The sequence below is a fragment of the Miscanthus floridulus genome, chromosome 4 (genome assembly GCF_019320115.1).
Source record: "Miscanthus floridulus cultivar M001 chromosome 4, ASM1932011v1, whole genome shotgun sequence".
In the NCBI taxonomy this organism is placed as follows: domain Eukaryota; kingdom Viridiplantae; phylum Streptophyta; class Magnoliopsida; order Poales; family Poaceae; genus Miscanthus; species Miscanthus floridulus.
In genome coordinates, this window is record NC_089583.1 from 100,656,387 (window position 1) to 100,679,225 (window position 22,839).

The 22,839-nt window shown below is 42.6% G+C and overlaps 2 protein-coding genes across 2 annotated transcripts; one reads left to right on the plus strand and one right to left on the minus strand.

Annotated features, from left to right (window-relative positions):
• The first annotated feature begins 12,767 nt into the window (after positions 1-12,767).
• Positions 12,768-17,699, plus strand: LOC136552330 (DNA-directed RNA polymerase III subunit rpc8-like). The gene is made up of 7 exons (XM_066543870.1): positions 12,768-13,249; positions 13,403-13,498; positions 14,408-14,495; positions 15,098-15,161; positions 15,814-15,883; positions 15,992-16,081; positions 17,237-17,699. Exons 1-7 carry the CDS (start codon positions 13,139-13,141, stop codon positions 17,324-17,326), a joined length of 609 nt encoding a protein of 202 aa, XP_066399967.1. The 5' UTR covers positions 12,768-13,138; the 3' UTR covers positions 17,327-17,699.
• Positions 17,700-18,239: 540 nt separating this feature from the next.
• LOC136552331 (thioredoxin-like protein CDSP32, chloroplastic) lies at positions 18,240-19,747 on the minus strand. The gene has a single exon (XM_066543871.1). It carries the CDS (start codon positions 19,675-19,677, stop codon positions 18,640-18,642), a length of 1,038 nt encoding a protein of 345 aa, XP_066399968.1. The 5' UTR covers positions 19,678-19,747; the 3' UTR covers positions 18,240-18,639.
• Positions 19,748-22,839: the final 3,092 nt, after the last annotated feature.

Sequence of the window (22,839 nt, forward strand, 5' to 3'; positions counted from 1 at the left end):
GTCGTGGCCGGCCGTGCCAGGGCATCCGCGGTGCGTGGCAGCGCGAGCAGGAGACCGGCAACGAGTGTCACCCATGCGGCATTCGTTGTCTGATGGCTGTCAGGTACTGTAGCTCACATTCAGACAACTTGAACCGCCTGACAGCGCGACTTCAACGTGTTAATACGGCTAAACCGTTGATCCATTGCAAGAACCGTGTACATGAAAATTGTAGGCCTACCATCCATCTCCAACTTCTATTCAAGGATCATCGTCTAATTCTCCATGGATCAGAAGTTATATCAAGCCAAAGTTGGCTCGATCCAACTGAAACTGTATTTCTGACTTAGCAAATTTTCTAAGTATGAAATCAGCAGGGAAAAAATGACTTGTGGACCTTGTTTGAACATGTTCTAGCCATTTTCATGAGTTGATCATAAAACAACTTTTGTTCCTTGATAAATTGGCTACAACTTTGGTAAAGGGTGCACAGCCATGCAAGGTCTCTAGGTTGGTCTTTTGAATCAGTCAAACTATGGCACTCTATAGGTCATCCTAAGTCAAACCTCCACTTAAGGGCAATTTAGTCATTTTGATCTACATGAACAATGTCCCATCAATTACCCTAAGTGTAGTTAAGGTATATTAGACCCTAATTAACCACTTTACATAAGTGCTACACCAACTTCTACTGATCACATGTGATGAAGCAACAAAACAATCAATTTCACTCAACGTTGCAATTCCATGTTTCACATGTTTCATGCCTTTGTTGCAATTTTAACTTGCCACATTACTACCATGTTGCCATGTTTCAAGGTATGAGAAACTCATGTTGCATTCACATGTTGCACTACTACCATTCATAAGCAATCAAGCATGAAACAAACATAATTACGAATGTTGCATATGCATGTTTTAGTAACAATGGCATGATGAGATAGATGATGCACATGTTTATGAAATGAAATGCACTTTCGTGGAAGCCAAACACCTAGGGTGTTACAGTGGATGGAAAAATCTATTGGGTCCAAGATGAAATTCACCATCTTTTGTCTCATTTGGCATAGAGAAAAATATAATAAATAAAAAAATGATTAGAAAAACCTAAGATCCTGTGTGGGGTCTTAATTTGGGTGTACATGCTTGCCAAAAAAAATTTAGGCCATTTCGACATAGACGGAGTATACATGCTTCACAGAGGTGCATTTGTCTTTTCATCGAACCATGACTATACACATAGGTTATCAAGGTTTCTGTGGTTCATAGGCATTCCGGTGTCGTACTGGTCTTAAAATTATTCTTAGGCTTGCACATGCCACGTGTAAAGGAAACACCAAGTTGGGATTTTTCGCAGATGGTTTGCTACTTTCTGAGGTTTAATTGAATTTTCGCGCGACGACACCTATTAATTATAGGTTGAACTGAGTCTACCCATAAAAAGATCCATAATGGTGTCAAACTTTTACACAGGCTCTAATGTGTCCTAGGGATAAGAATTTTGTGGATGTGAATGAAAAAATCTATTGGGTCCAAGATGAAATTCACCCTCTTTTGTCTCATTTAGCACAGAAAAAATATAATAAATAAAAAAATGATTAGAAAAACCTCAGATCCTGTGTAGGGTCTTAATTTGGGTGTACATGCTTGTCAAAAAAATTCAAGCCATTTCGAAATAGGCAGAGCATACATGCTTCACATAGGTTCATGTGCCCTTTCATCGAACCATGACTATACACAGATTATCAAGGTTTCTATGGTTCATACGCATTCTGGTGTCGTATTGGTCTCAAACTTTTTCTTAGGCTTGCACGTGTCATGTGCGAAGGAAACACCTAGTTTGGGATTTTTCGGAGATGGTTTGCTACCTTCTGAGGTTTAATTGAATTTCCACGCGACGACATCGATTAATTATAGGTTGAACTGAGTCTACCCACGAAAAGATGTGGAATGGTGACAAACTTTTACATAGGCTCTAATGTGCCCTAGGGATAAGAATTTTGTGGAGGTTGATGAAAAAAATCTATTGGGTCCAAGATGAAATTCACCCTCTTTTGTCTCATTCAGCACACAGGAAAATATAATAAATAAAAATTGATTAAAAAAACCTAAGATCCTGTGTGGGGTCTTAATTTGGGTGTACAAGCTTGCCAAAAAAAATCAAGCCATTTCGACATAGGAATACATATGCTTCTATTTATTTAGTATATAAAAGAATTTTTTTAATATATATAAACATTATTGTCGGTTTCAAAAAACGAACAGTGATGAGAAGAAACTGACATTGATGCTGGTTATCACTGTCGGTTTATTTTCTAAACCGGCAGTGATATATAAAAAAATAGAAAAAATTGTGTTAGCCCTCGGGTTTGAGCTCGGGTCTCGACTGCAGAGTTCAGAGACTTAACCGCTGCGCTAGTATAGGATGAGTGCCAAGGTTTATTTATTTTTTCTTTTTGACCGTTAGACCGCTTAATAAATTATAAAATTAAACCAAAAAAATTGGGCCGCTCGGGATTCGAACACGGGTATCGGGGGCCAAGTTGCGGGGTCTTAACCGTTGAGCCAGTAGGAGGTATTCGAAAGAAGTGGAAAAGATAACTTATTTATGCTGAAACCGCTACACGACAATCACTATCGGTTTAAAGAATGGCCCGACAGTGATATTTCTACATCACTGTCGGTTTAGACTTACAACCAGCAGTGATGTACCCCATCACTGTCGGTTTATAATTAGAACCGACAGTGATGAGGTCTGGTATAAAAGCCCGGCACGGGTTGAAATTATCCAAATTTCAACCCCGCTCCAACCGTTTCTAGCCCCACGCTCCTCTTCTTCGACACCGACGCTCGTGCACCGCCCCATGTAGCAGCACCCGTCCACCGCCCCCTGCGCCACCGTTCCCAGCCCGACGCTCTTCTTCGACGTCGACGCCCATGCACCGCCCCACGCCGAAGCACCCGTCCACCGCCCCCCACACCGCTGTTCCTAGCCCTGCACTCCTCTTCTTCGATGCTGATGCCCATGCACCACCCCATGCTGGAGCACTCCCCACGCCGTCCACCGCCCCACGTCGGAGCACCGCCGAGGCCTTCAGGAGCGCGTGGACAACTGCTTTCCCACCCCCATGGTGAGTGCGTGGCTCACTGCCCGCTAAATGTTTGATGAAATGCCCCATGGTTGTTGTCTTCCCAATAGTAGCCGATTCCTATTCGATTGAGTTACATGCTGTTACTCCTTGATTTAGCTATCCTTGTATGTACATGCTGTTACATAAACCAATTAGTTTTTCCCTGAAGAGATTATGCTACCTACTGATTTGTTGAGGACCTAGTAATCATGGCCCTAAACTGTTTAAGAACCATTGGTGTTATTTGCATGTTGTCGCAATAAGTTATTCCCTTGAGTCACAACTAAGTGACCTTTTGCGTTGTGTGCAGTCTAAGTATTTAAACATTGATCATCAACACCTCTTGACATAGTTAGATTGAATATGTGACAATGATATGAGCATATCTATCTCGAATAGTAGTTGCATAATGTTATGATATTTCTGTACTTTGTAATTATTGCAAGCAATGAAAACTAGCAGTCAAAGGTACACGTTAATGACTGTGGATGTCTTATTTGTGACGGTAGGGAGTGTTCTGTTTGTGTAAGAGTTAGATAAGAATTTCTGCTCTTGCTTAAGCAATGATGGATTCTTGTCAAATGTGTGCAGGTATAATCGCTATAGGTAGAGTGTCAATTGATTTTGATGGAATGTATAGCATGCTTAAAAAAAAGGCATCTATAGATGTTTGTTCCAGAAAAAAAGTTAAAAACAACTTTTAAAATTGGCCATATAACTTGAATAATAACTCTTGTTCAGTGAGTTACCATTACCACTTACCACATGCCTAATTTACTTAAATGTATAGGCAACCATGGCATGTTATGTAGTGCATGTTGGTCACATGCCTGGGATTTATCGAACCTGGGAAGATTGCTATGCTCAAGTCAATCGCTGCCCTGGTAATTTGCATAAAAAATACAACACAGAAGCTGAAGCTTTGAGGGCAAACTATAGTCATCCGTCCTACCTTGCAAACCATGGGCAACCGGCCTACTATGGTCCAATGAATGCAAACCATGGCCATCCGCTGGCACTGGAGATCAAAGAGAAGCCACCCGTCGGAGTTGTGAAGATTAGGAGAATTGCTCCTTGGTCTTGGAAAGATGTCATGCTTTTATTTATGGCTATGGTCATCACTTTTCTTATTTGGAAGTTGATGTAGGCTTAGTTTCGTAGAACAGTAGGTAGACTTTGTTGTATGTGGTCAATCAAACAATGAATTTGTTCTAGGTGAACATATGCTATTATTTGGCTTTGTTGTATGTGGACGTACTATTAGACTTTGCATTAAACATATTATATATATATATATATATATATATATATATATGAACATATGCTATTAGTAGTTGTCTGTGGCCAAAACTAACCACGATCGTGTCACAGCCATGACTCATCATCGCCTGTTACCCTATCGCCGAAGAACAAATCGGCAACAAAAAGCGGCTGATATCGCTGGGACAGGAGAGCCGCATGATCCGACAAACGGTGACAGTGTCAATCAGGTCGGTGAGAACGAGCAGCCATAGACCTCGTCCGGCCTGCTCGATCTGGGTCAAAATGACCAAGATGGCCAGATAACTTTGGTATCATGTGACTATGTAGCCACACACGCTAATCAATTGAGAGGGTCATAGCTTACTTGGTGTCTCTAGTAGGAGCCTCCGCCGGCTGAGGAGCCAGAGGGTTTGGGTAGCAGGAAGGCCAGATCCAAGCGAGGCGTGTCAAAGATTCTTGTTGGTAGGAATGCACACTGACACATTACTGAGTTCGATGAATTCGAGGATCCACTCTCACCGCCTATAGCTTTGACCAAATACAAGACTATCCTCGGGTTACTTATTAGGGACTTCATCCCGATTAAGTACAGGAAGTGAATTGGGAAAGATGATGACCGGTGGAGGGTTCTCGAAAGCAAGAAGGATTACATATAGGATGTCAAGATCCCAGAGTATTTCACTTTCCTAGCCGAGTATGACAGGGAGTTAGTCAAGAAAAAAGCAAAAGAAATCATGGGGACATGCTTCAAGAATTTCAAGGGGACATTGTACAAGAATTTTGTCCTCCAAAATAAAGAGCCAGATTTTGATGGTGGACAGTTTAGTAAGCAGAAAGACTTTTAGCAGGATTTCAAGGAATACAGGTTATCCGAGGAGTACTTAGAACTGAGCAAGAAGAATAAGGAGAATTCACAGAAAGCGATAAATCCTCATCATCTCGGCTCTCGTGGCTACGCCAAAAAGATGCCAGAATTTGAAGCAGAACTTCAAAAGATGGATCGCCTTGCTGAGGAAGGCGTTCAGGTTGAGACCACCGATTGGGAGCCTAGATCGGTATTATACTGTATGGGGAGAAATGTACGGCACGCCGAGGACGGGAGCTTTAGCTCCTCAAATCAACCCATGAGCGAACTCATCCAGAGGATCTCCCAGGTAACTGAGGAGGTGAGGCAAGGGACTCGCACTTCTAATAGGGAGAAAGACGTGCTCACCCAAGCACTCGAAACCAAGGAGCACCCTGGTCGCACTAGAGGAACCAGTGTTGTTCCTTGGAAACTAGCATTCCTCCAAGAATCTAACACTTACCGAAGCCGCTCGAGGGGTAGAGCAGAACAGGAGGCAGAGTATTTGAGGAGACTAAAAGAGATAGAAGACAGAATGGAAGCACGGATTGAGGCGATCGTTGAAGCGCGAGTCGAGCAAATTTTGTTGTCCAAGGGGTCAGTAGTACCACAAAACCCTACTACTGCATTTAGCCCACACTTTAGGGGTCGCAGTAGCTATGGATCGACCCCGCTCGACGAAGAAGAGGCAAATGTGTCTCATCCGGTGGATGACATCACTGAACCCATCAATGTCAGGTTGTACATCCGTTAGGAATGGACAAAGGACAAGGTGGCGCTCGACCAGGCCTGGCCTGTGGAAGACGGGACAATTAATGGCCACCCAATTCCACTAGGGTACGCTCGCATCACCATTGATAGAATACTTGATAATAAGTGGCCTAGTGCAAGCGCTTCATTAAGCTTGACCATCAATTGTCCTCTGATGATGAGGACGACTGCAAGTCTTCGCCCACCCGCGATGATCACTCACCATCTCCCAACAGAGATCACTCCCCTCCTCATCCGAAGCCATCACCCCTAAGAAGACAGAGGTCTCCTTCTATTCCTCCTCGTCCGACTCCATCTTTATCAGCCCTAAGAAAAGAGACTCCTCCTCCTCCTCCTCTATCTTTATCAGCGCCGGGAAAACAGAATTCTTGTCGTCATCCTCCTGCTCCACCTCAGCCCAAAACAAGATCAAGGACATCCTCGCAGTCATAGAAAAGGTCCTTGGATTCGGTCGCTAATGCTCCCAAAGTGGACCAACAGAAAAGAAAAAGGCCGTTCAGTGGTAGCGTTACCACCTTGATGAAAAAAAAATTATAGCACACATCTTGAAGGAAGATTGTGTTAGTTTCTTCAATCTCTGTGCCTCACTGCCTTCGTTTTTGTTGAAGTCCAAATTCGAAAGGCAAGCATAGAATAAATACGCTATAATAAGAGACGAAGAAATACACAATAAAGATTTAAGGAACATATAGAAGTACGTCGAAGACAACCTAGGATTAACCATGGAAGAGGCCGCGACCATCTATTATGATGTACAAGGGACGACAACACCGGCAATGAAGTATGAAAGGAGCAATCTTTTGGTTCCCGGTCATGAGTATAAAAATCTGACAACATATATGCGCCCGTTACATGAATATTATATGGCTCAAGCAACAGAGATGGACGATTTTGGTTTTGAGGTTATTATCTATTTGCTACATGTTTTCCATTATCTTGAAGAAGAGAAGTTCGATGTCGAGTGGGAGTGCTTGTTCCAGCTATACCAGAAACGTTCTCTCGATGTTCAAATGTTGACGCTGTTGACTATGTAAGTACCCTACACGCACGATTTTACAATTAACTACTCTCTTGAGACACAAATTGTTAACTTTTGAGCACTTCCCATGATTTTATGTAGGTGTATAGCAAAATTTTGCATTCTAAAAAGCAAATGGGATTACATAGGCTTCTTGGACCCCATGCGAGTCAATGAGAGGACATGTCTAGGCCTCTATGGATGTGATGTGGAAGACCTGAAACAGATATTGATTGCTGTTTTCGACGAATTCATGATGAAGAAGAAAACTCACATACTTCTAGCCTACAACTGCGAGTATGTGTTCTCGGCTTTTAATTTTATGCTTTTTTCATTAAGATTATTCGATAATTAGGATTCTGTGATTGCAGCAACCATTTCATCTTCATTTGTGTTAATTTTGCCAAAAATCTGCTCGAGGTGTAGGACTCGAAGAAAAAAACATTTCATCATCTGGATGCACTGGTGGCAGTGCTGAATTAGTAAGCGATCCTAATAATATATTATTTTCTAATCACACATACCGCTTTCTAATGTTTCTCCTTTTAATGTTGCTCAGTGTCTGAAGAAGATATATCGGTGGGACGCCGGTCCCATTCAAGGTTGTCGAAATGGAGGGGAAGTACCTATCACAGCCGGCGAAAAACAATGAATACATGTTTTATGTAATGTGGGCAATGCTTCGCTATATCAGCGGGAAATCAGAAGAAGCCGATAAGTTGGTGTGTATAATCCCCATTTCATTTATGTCTGTTAATAATTCAACAAAATGATTTACTGTTCCTCTTTGGATATCATCTTTTTTGAACGACAGCGCAAGAACCACGAAAGGCTGTTAGACATGGAGATTATCGCACTGCAATCGAAGCTGACAAAATTCATCTTAGCCGAGGTATTGGAAAAAGATAGAGTATTTTCCATTGCACAATCCGTGAAGTACAAGGACCAGTATGGCCCAGAGCGGCTCGCCAGATTATTGTAAGAAGTCCGAGAAGCATGTGTGAAGTCCAAGAATATTTCTTTTTTTATTTTGAGGGATCGAGATGTGGATAAGAACATTTGAATTGTAACCGTAACATTTGTAATGTTTAATATTGATGTACCTGTCGTCTACGTAGCGTATATAAAGTGAAACCCGATTCCACAAAAAAATATAAATTAAAATCAATTATAAAACAACAAATTGCGAACGTGACATCACTGTCGGTTATCAGAAAACCGGCAGTGTTATCGTAAACATCACTGTCGGTTAGCAACAAAACCGGCAGTGATGGCATTGCTGGCTCGAGCCACAAATCGGCAGTGTTGACACAAACCGACAGTGATTCTTACTACAACACTGTCGGTTGAAATACAAACCGACAGTGTTGTTGGAACTGAGCTCTACCGGGTGGTCTTATGAACCGGCAGTGTTGGTTGAAATGAACACTGCCGGTTGTGTAAAGAACCGACAGTGAAGTTGAAGAACACTGCCGGTTTGTAGGAACCGACAGTGATAGCTTACCCTCATCACTGCCGGTATGGTTGTGCCGGTTCAAAATCCGACAATGATGGGGTATTTTGAACCGGCAGTGATGGGGTATTCTGACGTAGTGCTCCTCTGCATGGCCTTGAGCCCTCAATATCTTCTCTTCATAATTGAACCTTCACCGAAGAAATTAATGTAGGCAAAGTAGTCGACGTAGGTGAGTTAGTCGTAGATGATCACGACAAGTCTTCAAGATTTGCTCATGGGTGCCAGGCAAGGCTTACATCTTCGGGCGGATTGCTTAGTCCAATGCGCTCCTCGCCTAGCCCCTCTTGGCTAGCGCTTGTGAGAAATCGTTTCACGTGCTTAAATTAGATGACGTAGGCACGCTTGTTGTCACATATATCATAGATGGCGACCCCCCTCCAAATTGATGGCAAAAGCGAAGGTGAGGATGTCGATGGTGATCCCCCACTCCAAATTGATGATGAGGGCAAAATAGAAGATGTTGATTCCTAATGTAGAGGAATGATAATATTGTGAATGTTGATTGTCAATGAAATTCGTTGATTGATGAAGGCCAATTAATTTCGAATACCTATACACACAACACCAATGCTTTCTGAATATCAATGATCAAAGAAATCCATAATTTTTTAGAAAGCCAATATTGTAAAGATCAATATATAGTGAAACCCAGTGTGCCATAAAAACTAGTATATTCAACGAAAGTTAGTGACCATATGGAAACCCATACTAGACGGGGAACAAGGTAACTTGTGTATAATGCTACACTCGAGGAACAAACATGCTACATAAATGAGTTAGTTGAGAAAGGGTGAGAGATACTCATAACGGTGGATTCCAGCATGTTTGAGATATAAAATTGTAAATAAAATGCAAAAATATGAATATATGATCGTTTCCGAATGGCTAGTGAGAAATTAAGTTGCTTGGACTGATTTTTAATCTGCAACTAAAACTGTTGCAAGTATTTCTATCACTTTGATAACTTTGCTTCATGCGAATCTTATACTTTCGCACCTTGCTTAATAAACTGGGCAAGCTATATATATTAGCGATATATTAACAGGCAAGTCATAGATGCAGAGCGCGCGTGAAAAACAAAAAGTCGGGTGAAAAAAGACGGCTTGGGCTTCAGTAGCGGACTGCAGAGATGGCCCACAATGCGATGATTGTATTCGCACAAAAAACAATCAATGTTATTAAGTATAAATCATCATGTTATTTATGGTCTAGTGGACTAGCTTTCTTTTGCCTTTCTATCCTTCTAATCGAACTTGAAATTATATTCAAAAGAAAGCTATTGTAAAAACAAAAGAAATACCTCTTTCAGAATACCCTTTAATTTTAAAAGTAGAAGTAGAATAGAATACCGAGTTGAATAGTAATGATCACACGTTTGTAATGCATTGTATGTCCCGGAATATGTTCCGTTCTTCTACCTTTTTCGGGTAGCAATGATTATTTACAGGTACTACGCCTTAACACCAAAGAAGAGTTCGACCCGATGCTTTATTTTTATCTTAGTGAAAAAATCGATGAACAATGAATAAGCGATGGCTGATGGCTATATATAAAAAAATAAAAAAATGACAAGCATTTGATGAGTGAATAACCGATGCAAACTGCGACTATTCGACGGAAACGAATAATGCGAGAGCGAAGCAAAATAATACGACTTTCGGCTACATAAAAAATTGTTCTATTTCGGAAAGGGTAAATGTTCTGAAGGATTAAAGTTTGTAAACGCGAAGGCTAACTAGTTTTGCGGTTTGTATGCGAAGGGGCAACCATGTGCAATTCCGAAGTTAGATTTCCTTCATTGCTAAACGCATTCTCAGGAAATTATGAATTAGAAACTAACAACAGTACACGACGAGCCATCATGAAAACACGTGGTAACCATGCTCATCTGTGTTGAACTTGGATGGAAAAACTAATTATGAATTGTTTTTGCTACACCAAGCTTAAAAGCATTGGCAGCCATACTTATTTTTTCGCTTGGCTTGCTGAGCCGAAGGTGATCGATGTCTCAGAAAAGAGGCCCCCAGGACGTTGGAAGAGCTGAAAACTTTTTTCTTCATGAAATAAGGTGGCAAAGGACGACTAACTAGAATACTCAGGAGATGTGAAAAGAATTCATTGGACCTGTTCGTTTCGCTGAAATTTGGCTTATGCTGATTCGTTATCAGTCTGTTTTAGTAAATGTGTTAGCGAAGGACATTAGAGGTCCCGAGGGATGTGTTGACTCGAACCCATAGGTAACTTACGATTATTTGGGAATTATATGGATTTTTGCTGAATTAGCTGGTGACCTATCTAAGCGAACGGAGAAATATGACGGGTTCGCGCCATGTACATAACATATGTCAGACAAGATTAGCAATCATACAAATCCACTTTTGTGTTGTGTTTGTGTTGTTTGTGTTTGTGTTGTGTTTGTGGTAGCCTGTAAAATGATAGCGACGCCAAGTAAAGTGCATAAACCTCGATTTGATCCTTCGTTGAATGGCCTTGTACCTCTTTGGGATAAGAAAAGGTTGAAGCTCCTCCCTCGGTCCCTCTGTACACTCTCACAAAAAAAGATTCGTTAATATTGGTGTACAACACCAACATGAGATCTTGCGTCAAAAACACCGAACATGAGATAGAAGAGAGTAAGGAAGGAGAGAGCTAATTGCGATGGCCAAAGGTCTTCCTCCACCTTGCCTTTCTGCCCCTTTAGGCCTTATTCCTTTCATACATTTAGCTACGACTGATCAGATGAAGCAAGTAGAGAGAGAAGAACCTCGGCGAAGAAGGTGGCAGGTGTGGAGAAGCGGCTAAAGAACCTTGACTCGCCGAGCACCTTTCTTCTAGTCCTTCGTCGCACCGTCTTCTAATCGAATTGTACTTGTGGTGGGACAGCGGGCGGCTGGTGTCGGCGCGCCGCCATTTACTAGGGTAGGGGCGCACAGGTCCCGACTCGTGACGGTTCATTAATTGTTCAACACGTCTCTGATCCATTTCTCCTCTACCCTCCGTTCCAAATTATAAAAGTTTTTGACTTTTTTAGATATATAGTTTTTAAATATACACCATGTCTACATATATAGTAAAAATAATACCTCTAGAAAAAGCGAGAGTATCTAATCTATCTATATCTATACCTAATATTAAAGAGCGAAGAAATTCTTTCATCTCACTTTCTTTTTACTTCCCCAAACTACCCCGCGCTCCTCTCGTATCCATAAAAAACCAACGTAAACACGATCCTTGATCACTTCTAACAATCGGTGTTCATATTACCTACCACCAAAGTTAACAATCACTTCCTTCGTCCTACAATGATTCTCAAACCAAAACATCTTATAGGAGGACGAGCTGGGCGGCGAAGGTATAACTAGCTAGGATATCGAAAAGGAAAAGGAAATCCAGAAACGGAAAAGGAAATCCCAAATGAGCACGAGATCTCAGAACTAGCGCCACTTTCGACGAGAAAGTCACCCACCACTAAAAGCACGACACCGTTAAAATCCTAGAAAATTTGCTCCCACGAGAAGTTGAACTCAGGACTTGAGATACTACTGAGGCTCTTATAACTACTGGTCGACAAACCCTTTCGCTAAGATCTATCATTGTTGTTGCATTAAATGTTTAAGGTCACCTTTTCCTCAATACTTGTAGTTGTCTTAAGCTTTTTTCTCAATATATTGTAGTTGCATATGCATGTCATGTATATGCTTTTTTCCTTGTAACTATGCTATGCTTCATGACTATTTTAATTGGACCGATACAAAGATAGATAAACATCAGATGCTTACTCGCCTCCGCTTGCAGCTCTAAGGCTTCCTTTGGGAGGAAGGGGCAGCTCAAGTGCACAGCCCAGCGAACAGCAGCCCCGATGGGTATCTGCACCTTCTCATGGCAAATCTATAATGTGCTAAAGTAATGTCATTTTTGCGTTTAGCTACGCGCAAGAACTTTTTGCAGCTGTAAGAATTTGCATGACGTTGTGTTTGCTTGAACCTGTCAAAACAAGACTTTCAAGTGCAACTTCGACTAGTGTGGCCAAATATGCCGCCGGTGAGTCCCACCAAAAAAAAGAACAGATTCTCCAAAAAAAAACAAAGATTTATTTTGAGCAGAAAAAAAAGGAACAAAGATGCCTCTACTTAATGAGTTGTTGGGCTCGAGGTTAGAGCTAGCTCAGGCTCGACCCAGATTTGCTCGCGGGCCAATTGGGCCACCCATACACAAAAATATTTCGTCCTTCTGGATCCCTGGATGGTGGCCCGAACAAGTACAGGGCCCATTTCTAACCTATCGAGCTGGTCAGGTAAAAACCCTATACCTCGCGGCGCCTCCTTCGCCGTCGCCGTCGCTTCCTTCCCGTCGTCGCCGGCTCGCTTCCTCACCTAGGCGCAGGCAGCCTTGCGTTCGCTCCCCATCATCACCGGCTCGCTTCCTCACCGAGGCTCAGGCAGCCCTGCGTTCGCTCCCGTCGGTCCTCGCTGGGAGCCACACCCAACGGGACAGGGGCGCACCGGCGCCGCCTGCAGGCTCCAGCAATCAATTCGGCGCATCCAAGCACGGCGCCTCCCTCCTCGATTAGGCTCCTCGGTGGCCTGTTGTTCTAGGCAGGTGGGAAGGCGGGAAGGATGTTCACGCTGAGCCAGATCGAGCACGACCTACCGATGCCGCCGCACCTGCTGAGCCGCCCCCTCCCCGACGCCATCAAGACCGAGCTCGAGAGGCTCTTCTTGGACAAGGTAACGCGGATGTCGGTTCCGTTTAGCCGTGGCATTAGCATTGTTTGGAATTTTTGCTCGGAGTGCAGCAATACTCGGACTAAACCCATTTGCTCACAACATTTTGGTGGTTCCTAAATGTGTGTATCTGTTTGCGTTTCGCGTACGATGCAGGTAATCGCAAACCTTGGGCTGTGCGTGTCTGTCTATGATATCAGATCCATTGAAGGTGGTTCCATCCATCCAGGAGAGGGCTGCTCGACCTATAAAGTAAAGCATGCCTTGTGTATCTCTTATTATGTTATATTATATTCTTGGTATAGTAATATGCTTGCATTAATGTTTTATTGAAGGTAAGTTTGTGGAAGTATTGTGATTCCCATAAAACGTGACCTTCCAAATCATGCGACATGGGTGCTGCTATGTTGCCTTTTTCACACTCTTTAATTTGTGATAAATTGCAAGCAAGATGTGAAATCTCAGTTAATATTTATCTTTTGTCCAGTTTCCTTCTAATTGGTGCTCACTAATTACTTAAAACTGTTTCTAGTAGTGCTTAGCATTTGGTTGCTGTGCTAGAGCGGAAATATTAGCTTTTTTGATTTATCCTATTGTTGTTTTTTCTTCTCTTCATGTATGAGTATGATAGCTACTTGCCCATCACTTGAAAGGCAAAATATGCATATTTTCCCAGCATTTTTCTCTTTCCAATGGCCTTGCCACTGAGGCACTTAGCAATTTAGTTCAAAAATCCGTGATGGTTCCCAGGCTGTATTTTCTAATTGATTATTTTTAGTTATGATGCTAAGATCCAGTTCTTCCATTTGTCAAAAAAACAATGCTAATTAGTTTGTTGACATGAATTTGTAATCTAGAGTGTTGCTACCTAGTAATGACTTGATTTCAGTATAACAAGTTACGATACATGGTTATTGTAATTTCTTTGCTGAATGGTAATGAAATTTGGGTTTCCCGTTGTAGAAAAAAAAGTTATGATACACGAAGAACCCTTTCTAACTAGAATTACACACCTTTTTAACAGTGATACCCTTTCTTCCAGTATTGTATATTTGTATTATTATAATATATCTGATCTCTGCAAAGTTATTTATTTCAATTCTGGGGCTTCCTACACTTTGCAAATTATGCTCAGGATTTCCTTGTTCCTGTTTTGGATAGGTTTCATTTCGTTTGCTGATGTTCAAGCCTTTTAATGGGGAGGTTCTTGTTGGGAGGATTATTGGATATGATGATAAGGGGTTGCAGGGTGAGTTCATTTGGAGAACTGCTTCAGTAGAAACCTCTTGATTCCTGCCCTCATGTGAACTGTCCATGGTCCTTTCTGGTGCTGTATTTTAGCTTTCTATAATAACTTTACTTTGCATTTTGTTCATACTTTCAAAATTGTATGCCCTAACTTTTAAACAAAAGGTCCAAATGGTTTGCTCATGTCTAATCTGTGCCATGCATGAATAAATTTTAAGCCTATTAGCCTAACACTTCCAAACTAAATGTTTTATTGGAAATATTAATTTCATTTTTACAAGCATGGTGCATTACCTGGTTGAAATGGTTGCTACAAAATTTAAATGCTCCATTCCTGTTCTGAGAATTAAATGAAACATCAAATACGTATGATATCATCGTAACTACATTAGAAGGGCAGGCCTGGTGCAGTGGTGAGAGCTGTCTCACTGAGTCATCAGGTCGTGGGTTCGAAGCAGCCTCTCCGCAAATTTTGCGGGGGAAAGGCTTGTCTCGGTTTATCCCCTCCCCAGACCCCACTCATGTGGGAGCCTCCGGCACTGGGTCTGCCCTTTATCGTCGTAACTACATTGCTTTTAGCTAATAGACCTGGTTCTTTTGCAGTTTCACTTGATTTCTTCAGTGACATTTCCATACCTGGACACTTGATGCAGTTTGGCACAGTAAGGTTGTGCACCACCTGTTTTGCTAATTTATTGTGGCAGTATATAAATCACTAGTATTATTTAAAGTTGATATGTGCTTCTGGAGTTATATTGTACAATTTAGTTTTGGTTTGTCTTGAAGGGCAGGCCTGGTGCAGTGGTGAGAGGTGTCTCACTGAGTCACCAGGTCGTGGGTTCGAAGCAGCCTCTCCGCAGATTTTGCGGGGGAAAGGCTTGTCTCGGTTTATCCCTTCCCCAGACCCCACTCATGTGGGAGCCTCCGGCACTGGGTCTGCCCCCTTTTTTTTGTTTGTCTTGAAGTAGCATTTCAACCACTCATCCTTTTACATCTGTAGTATGACCTAAATTATGTTAGTTATCATGTCAGTGTATAGTGTACTCCATTCGACTTAATTGTTATGGGACTGTAAAACCATTACATAGCCTGCGAGAAACTAAAATGAAATTTGACTTGGGAAAAAAATTACGGAAAAAGATTGCTCTCTCCAGCATGTAGGTAGCACTTTCAATGCAGTTAAAAGAACCTTAGTTTAACTTATTGCATTGATGAAACACTGATCTTTTCCTCTGTTTCTGAAGAAAGTATTTTCTGCATAAGGTTCAGTGTATTTTTCTTTAGTTCTCATCTGTGTTCACTGTTCATTGAATTTCCAGGGGACCAGATGGTAGGTGGATGCTGAAGACTGAAGATGGTGATGAGCTTTATCTAGATCTAGATGACGAGGTACATCAAATTTGTGCTTTAGTTTAGTTTTTGTTTATTGCAAAACAATGACTACTTCCTATGGTTGCTGCCCCGACCAAACTCGTGACCAATCCAAACATTGTACAGATAAGGTTCTTGGTTTCTAGCACAAAATACCCACCTATCCCAATTGACCAAAAGGAGGATGACCCACCATTTGCTCCAATGCAGATTGTTGTAAGCATCTACATCTATCCTCATTCTGTATGGTAGATTCTTGAGCATTGCTTCAAGTTGTACTTGCATAAGTTTTTTTGTTGTATCTTATAAGCTGTGCCAGTTATTTTATTCTGACGTGACTCATCCAATTTGGTGGCTTGATAGTTGATATTTTATAATGTCGGAGTGAAGCCCATGTGGGCCTTGGATAGTTGGATAACACAAAAACATTTCTAATCCCATAATATGGATTTTGCTTCTTGGATTCCCTTATTCTGTCAAATATAACCTCTTTGCATATGCCTTTCGAGAGAATTATTCTCTTAATATGCTGAATGTTGTCTTTTCATGCTTTTTGTGTAAGCACTTCCCTGTATGCATATTGCTGTGCATATGCAGCCTGACTCTGTTTATATTCATGTATGGTGATTTCTGATTAATATCATGCTTTGGCAAATGACTTCCGTGTAGGATCTACAAATTGTAAACCATTGTTTTGCTTACATGACATTTATTCATTTTATATCTTATAAGCTGAGCCAGTTATTTTGTTGTGATGTGGTATCCAATTTGGTGGCTTGATATGTTATAGACCTATGTTGAAGCGAAGACATTGGGCCTTAGTCCCATTAACGTGTCTAGTGTTGTTCAGTGTATGAGAAACGTTAATTCCAAGTTGTCAGTGCATGACTGTGTTTACATGTGGGAAGTGGAGACGTCATGTGAAGCTTGTGATAGATGGCAAGGCAAAAGTTGCGAGGTCATGTGAAGCTAGCTGGTATTTTTTGGGTGCACATTGCTTTACTTGTGTCTGCATTGCAACTTGTCATTGCCATGTCAAACCTGCCACCGTGCCATGTCATTATGCAGTGTCAAATCTAGCACACTTTATACACGATTCCTTGCATAGTCTATGCACAAAAGTAATGTTATTTGCTATGCATTCCATGCATCATGCATGGTGTCAAATCTAGAACGCGGAACACACAATTCCTTGCATTGATAAACTACATAAATAGACGAATCCCATAATCTGGATCGTATTATGCTCTGATTCCCTTATTCTGTCAAACATAACATCTTTGCATGCCTCTTGAGAGGATTATATTATACTAATATACTGAATTTTGTCAGTTCATGTTTTGGTGAGTAAGTGTGGTAATGTCTCTGCAGGGAAGTATTAAAGGAGATGGCCTTGGTCTTCTTGCTTGGTGGGCAGCTGATGAAGAGGAGGGGGAGGAGGCGGCAGAGCAAGAGCAATAGCATTGTGTTGCTCTAGGGCGCACTTGGTGTAGTTTACAAAATCAGCCTGGTAGCATGTGTAGTGTAGGTCAGATTCCTAGGAGAAATTATGTATGTATGTAATCCCCTGAAATTTTCTGAATATCTGTCAGCTATATAATCTGATAGCACAGAGATCTCTCCCTGTAAGGGCATTCAGCAGGCCGACACCATAGAAGTTCACTTCTAACCAGTGCTTGGTGTTACTCCCCAGCTAACAGCTGGGTAAAAGATCTTGGAGTGGTGAAACCGATATCTGACGTATCATTTTCCTGTGAAATGTAAAAGTGGTGGACACGGTGCAACTCCCCAAGCCGGAGTTGATATTTTTCCAGTCACATGGTTGGCACACTTACACTTTATTGTCTTTTGCAGCTTGGCGGCTGAAAAAAATGCATGTTTGCGATATTTTCAGACCACCTAGTTGGGTTGACAAATGTTTGGTGATACTGGTCTCTTGTTGAGCGGTTCTTTTGTTGGATGTGGATTCCACCGTAGGTATTTCGTGGTATGGAAATTGGCAAAGTTGAAACAAAATCTGTGGCTATACCATTTCCTGGAGTTCAATAATCGAAAGAATCGTCCATGTGTGAAATACAAAAATACGGTTTTTTCTCGACTGTAGTAGAATGTAAATTTGCTACTTTGCAAGATAGTTGGACAATCAAGCTGATAGATCAACACACAAGATGAAAGTTGCAAAGTCGCAGCTGCTATCACTCTAGAATTGTACTATTACTATTGAAAATAGTAGCGATTAACGAGCAAGTATGGTAATGGTAAACAACAAATAGTCTAAAGATCGACGAATCATGGATGGATGTTGCAGTTTTTTTTTAAAAAAAAATTGAAGAGCTACCGACAAGAGCTTTGCCAGGCATGTATGGACAAAGAAGAAGACTACGACACAACAAACCATATATTGACAAAGAAGACTACAACACCACAAACCCACATAACGACAATAACCAAAGAAACATAAATTCAAAGAGCTACCGACAAGAGCTTTGTCGGGCATGTATTGTATGGATAAAGAAGAAGACTAGAACACCACAAACCCACACAATGACAATAACCAAAGAAATCTAAGCACCGACGACGAAGGATCACCCTATGCGCGTGAGACAAGTTACTGTTGGGGGAGGGGGTTTCAACAACAACGCCTCGGCTGTGACGTCCTTGGACACCGCAATCTTCAACCGGGAGGCACTAATTTAAAATTTTGTATCTTCAATTTGCATGCTGTTCTGAGTTCATATGTGTGTGAATTGCTGCTTGGCGCTTGCTCTGACTCTTCAGTAGGTGACCCTGACGCCGTTGTATCTGAGGATCTCACCGATGAGCTCCCCCTTGCCGGAGCCGACGTAGCGGCCGACGATCTGGCCGTCCCTGATGAAGACGAAAGTGGGCACCTCGACGATTTTCATGTCCCTGAGGAACTCCATGCAGCTGTCGTTCTCGTCGCCGTTCATGCGCGCGAAGACGGTGTTGTCGACCATGGACCGCGACAGCTTCAGCACGGTGGGGTACACCTTGACGCAGGGTCCGCAGTGCTTGAGGCCGACGTCCAGCACGACGAGCTTGCCCTTGTCGCCGCGGTGTTGGTTGATGAGCGCCTCCACGTCCTCCCGCGAGTGCAGCTGCACCACCGCCGAGTGGCTGTCGCCGTAGTAGAGGACGTCGCCGGCGAGCCGCTCGGGGCCGATGGCCTCCTCCTCGTGCACCTTCTCGGCGCCTTTGTAGAAGTTGAAGTGGGGCACCTGCGTGATGCCCTCCCGGCGGAACAGCTCCTTGGTGGCCTCCGACTCGTCGCCCAGGACGAGCAGGAAGTCGACGTCGCCGCAGGTGCGGCTGAGCTGCACCATGGTCGGGTAGATCTGGCTGCTGCTCTCGCTGTCGCTCGCCGCGAACTCTACCACCACCAGCCGGTTCTTGGCGGCCTTGAGCGCGTCGTCGAACTCCTGGGTGCTGCGCACCCTGACCACGCGCTCGTGCTTGCTCGACGGCGCCGGCTGCGCCTTCTCAGCGCCCGAGACCGCCGCCCTCGGCGTGGGCAGCACAGCCGCGCGCCCCGTGCGGCTGATCTGGGCGGGCAAGAACCTGACGATCTTGGCGCCGGTCGGCACGGCGCTGCGCAGGCTAGCGGTTGCCGCGGACCTGGTGGCGAGGGTGGACGGGAAGGTGGCGGTGGAGGCCATCGCCGGTGTGCTGAACTTGCTGCTGAGGAACAGAGAACTAGAGAAGGGAGGTGGAAGATGGGATGGGCCAGAAATCGGATGACACAACCACACAGGTAGCCGCCACTTGCCTGTGGCTGCTATTTCATCCAACATCCACCCAAAGGTGGCCACTTGCTTGTGGTTGCTATTTCTTCCGTCCTAGATTTTTCGATCTGGGTCCTGATTATTTGATCTTTGCACTTTTGTTGGCTTCTGCTTGGGTGATTTGGCGCGGACAAATTCAAGTGGCTACTTTACGAGCCCATCATCGGTGTGGCCGGCAATCCTGGTCACCAAACACTTGAAATTAATGGTCCGGATTGCTACCTAGCTAAACATTGTTATAAAAAAAATTAACAAGTACTTCGTCCTTTTGAAAACCTAAGAACTGATAAAATACTCCACATGACTATTTTTTTCAAAAGCATGACGGACATGATCTCGCCTATGTGTACACTCGTATTTGAATTGAATGCATGACGTGTGTCCTGTCAGTAGAAAACACACACTCCATCAACTTCTACAATTAAAGCATCGAAAGGATCGAGATACCAAGAGATGAGTGAATTTGGTTAATTCTAAAATTCTACACAATAATTAAACTCTATATTTAGTGCACTTCACCCCTTGCGTCTAGAAAGTGTTTCTAATGTTCTACCGCATAAAAGTTTTGCAACCTAAGTTCCAACCCTACTCCAGCTGTTTACACCAAAATTTAGAAGGAGTCTCGCAGAGACTTAAAACTCCTAAGATCATAAAATCAAAGAAGCAATTACGTGCCGATCGGAATTAGCTAATTCGAATGCAGCACCGGAATCGGCTTTCTTCAGGCAGCACTGACAGATAATGATAAAGGCTACGATCGGCGTCAGGACAAAACATAATGGACTCTACAAAAGGAGAAAGATTAGGGTCCAAGTTATCTTAAATTATGAATGTTTTCTTTTATGCCGGAAATTTATAACGAATCGTGCTCGAGTATGATTCATGTTTAGACTCCGAGTATAAATACCAAACACCGGCTATTGTAAAGGACAAAAATCAATCCAATATACAAGTCATTTACTTTTTTGGCTCTGGCCATCTCTTAGGAGTATGAGTAGAGTAGATCTCGACGAGTTCTTCAGCAAGTACGGCTGCATCGAACCGGTCGACCTCCACTGCTTGTTGTAAGTACCGTCATGGCTTATACCTCTGTTCGTATGGCTGCATCGATCCGATCGACTTCCACTGTGACTCTAGTATAAGTTAGTTATCGATTCTTGCCTAGTTCAAGTATGGCTGCATCGATCCGGTCAACCCCCACTGCATAAACTAGATCAAGGTCAAGTTATCGGCTCTACCTTAGAATGACAGTCTTTGGTAGATTCATTAAATAACCGATATTGCTTATTGCTTTCATTATTTATCTAAATTACAATAATATCACTCTGTCCGATTGTGATTGATCTAGATCGGCCTTATATCCTGTTTAGCCCATCGTTTGTTAATCTAAAACTGATCTAATCTGTACATTAAATGATGAGTTACGTTTTATCGGCTGTTTTACATCAATCTTGATCGTGCATAGCGTGCGGTTAAAGCATGTTGCGTCTTGAGTAGATTTATTGGCTAGCGAAAACCGTTCCATGGCCCGTTATCACGGCCTGTGTGATTCTGCCTCACACCCCACTGTTAGCACCATGGAGTGGGGATCTTTATTCGGTAGGTCTATTCCGGATAAGGCATGACTTTAACTGTGCGCTATGCCTGAATCGACTGTTTTAGCCGATATCGAGGGCTTTCACAAACAGTTCGCATCATGAGACCGTTAAAGTAAAGATAGGTTGAAAGATATGTTAGCCCCATGATCTTATTATTATATTACGGTCTGCACGATTCTGTCTCATGCCCCACTGATATTAGTAATGAGTTAGGGTCATCGAGTCTATTGTTATTTCTACGGCCTGCATGATTTTGCCTCATGCCCTACTGGTCATAGCGATAGATGAGATCTAACATGTTCATTAGATTTATCTTTATTAAACGGTTAAATGGTGTTAAATGATTTCTTTATATAAAAAGGGTTCGGTTGCTTGTAATCATTGGCTCAGCATAAACCAATCATTGTTGATATCTTATTGCCATTGATTAATATTTGCTAAAATAACGATATTTATCTTAAATGATAACTGATTCTTCTTATACAACCTAATGAACTTTAACCGATTTATTCTCATGAATATGCTGGAATCGACTATTTAGTCGATCTCCTTTCATATTGGCTCTCAGAGCCGCACATTCGGGACTGTCTGACAACACCGGCAAGTTCCACCCTTAATTACTGATAACTTTTCTCTCCTTGTCAATTATAGGATCAAATTGACTGACACGTCTCGGGAGGAGTATGCAGGGTCGACCATCCCTGTGCTGAAGCTAGGCGGATCTATAGCTCCATCGAGCATACCCTTCTAGCTTGCTGCGTGTGTCCTCGGCACGGGACAAAAATTATGTGTCAACACACGTTTCTGGCATGCCCAGTGGGACCCTACAATCATCATGGCGGTTCACAACAACAACGACATTCTTATGCTGCATTATGAAGATCTACCTGATGGAGATAAGGGTATCATCAGCAAAGCTACAGAAGAGTTTCAGAACAAATGTTTGTTGTCCTATACCAAAACACGTGACAACACAATTGTTCAGAAATTTCCACTACCAAGAGTTATGTTACACGGGTAGACAGATACAACTGAATATGAAGATAGGTGCTTCTTTAAGGAAGTTGTAGACAAATCTGTTCGTGATGACATATCAAGCCATAACGCAGCTTTCGTGGATATATTCCACAACATCATGAGAGAGGCGATTTATGGATTTCCAGTTGGTCAAGGCGGATCGGCTTATTACAACATTCCAGATCCATCGTCCCAAGGGACTAATCAAGTCGGTACCAGCCATTAAGAAGCGGCACCAGCTAGTAATGGTGATGTCCAGACAGTTCAGGGTTCATCTGAACAGGCTCAAGGAACTACTACGAATCAGATATAGTATAATCTTGGACTGTTAGTACAACATGTGCAACAGCCGATGGGGCAAAGTCAGAACCAGGTGATCAATTTTGGCACATCAGGCCATATACTGTCGTTGGCTCAAAAAATAGCACCATTAATTCAAAGGATCCGTAGAGATATAGATCCTTATGTCTATAATCAGAGACTTCAAGCAGCAAGCCAGCAAAAGACCCAGCAGATCGAGATTCCACAAGGGTATCACTATGGCGTGGATTATAAC

What these genes read in the sequence shown, in the direction of transcription:
- LOC136552330 (XM_066543870.1), top strand. Translation starts at nt 13,139, where the DNA reads ATGTTCACGCTGAGCCAGATCGAGCACGACCTACCGATGCCGCCGCAC. An exon ending in AGGGCTGCTCGACCTATAAA is followed by an intron (nt 13,499 to 14,407) that starts GTAAAGCATGCC and finishes TGTTTTGGATAG; the next exon opens with GTTTCATTTCGTTTGCTGAT. An exon ending in TTGCTCCAATGCAGATTGTT is followed by an intron (nt 16,082 to 17,236) that starts GTAAGCATCTAC and finishes ATGTCTCTGCAG; the next exon opens with GGAAGTATTAAAGGAGATGG.
- LOC136552331 (XM_066543871.1), bottom strand. Translation starts at nt 19,677, where the DNA reads ATGTTGGATGAAATAGCAGCCACAGGCAAGTGGCGGCTACCTGTGTGG.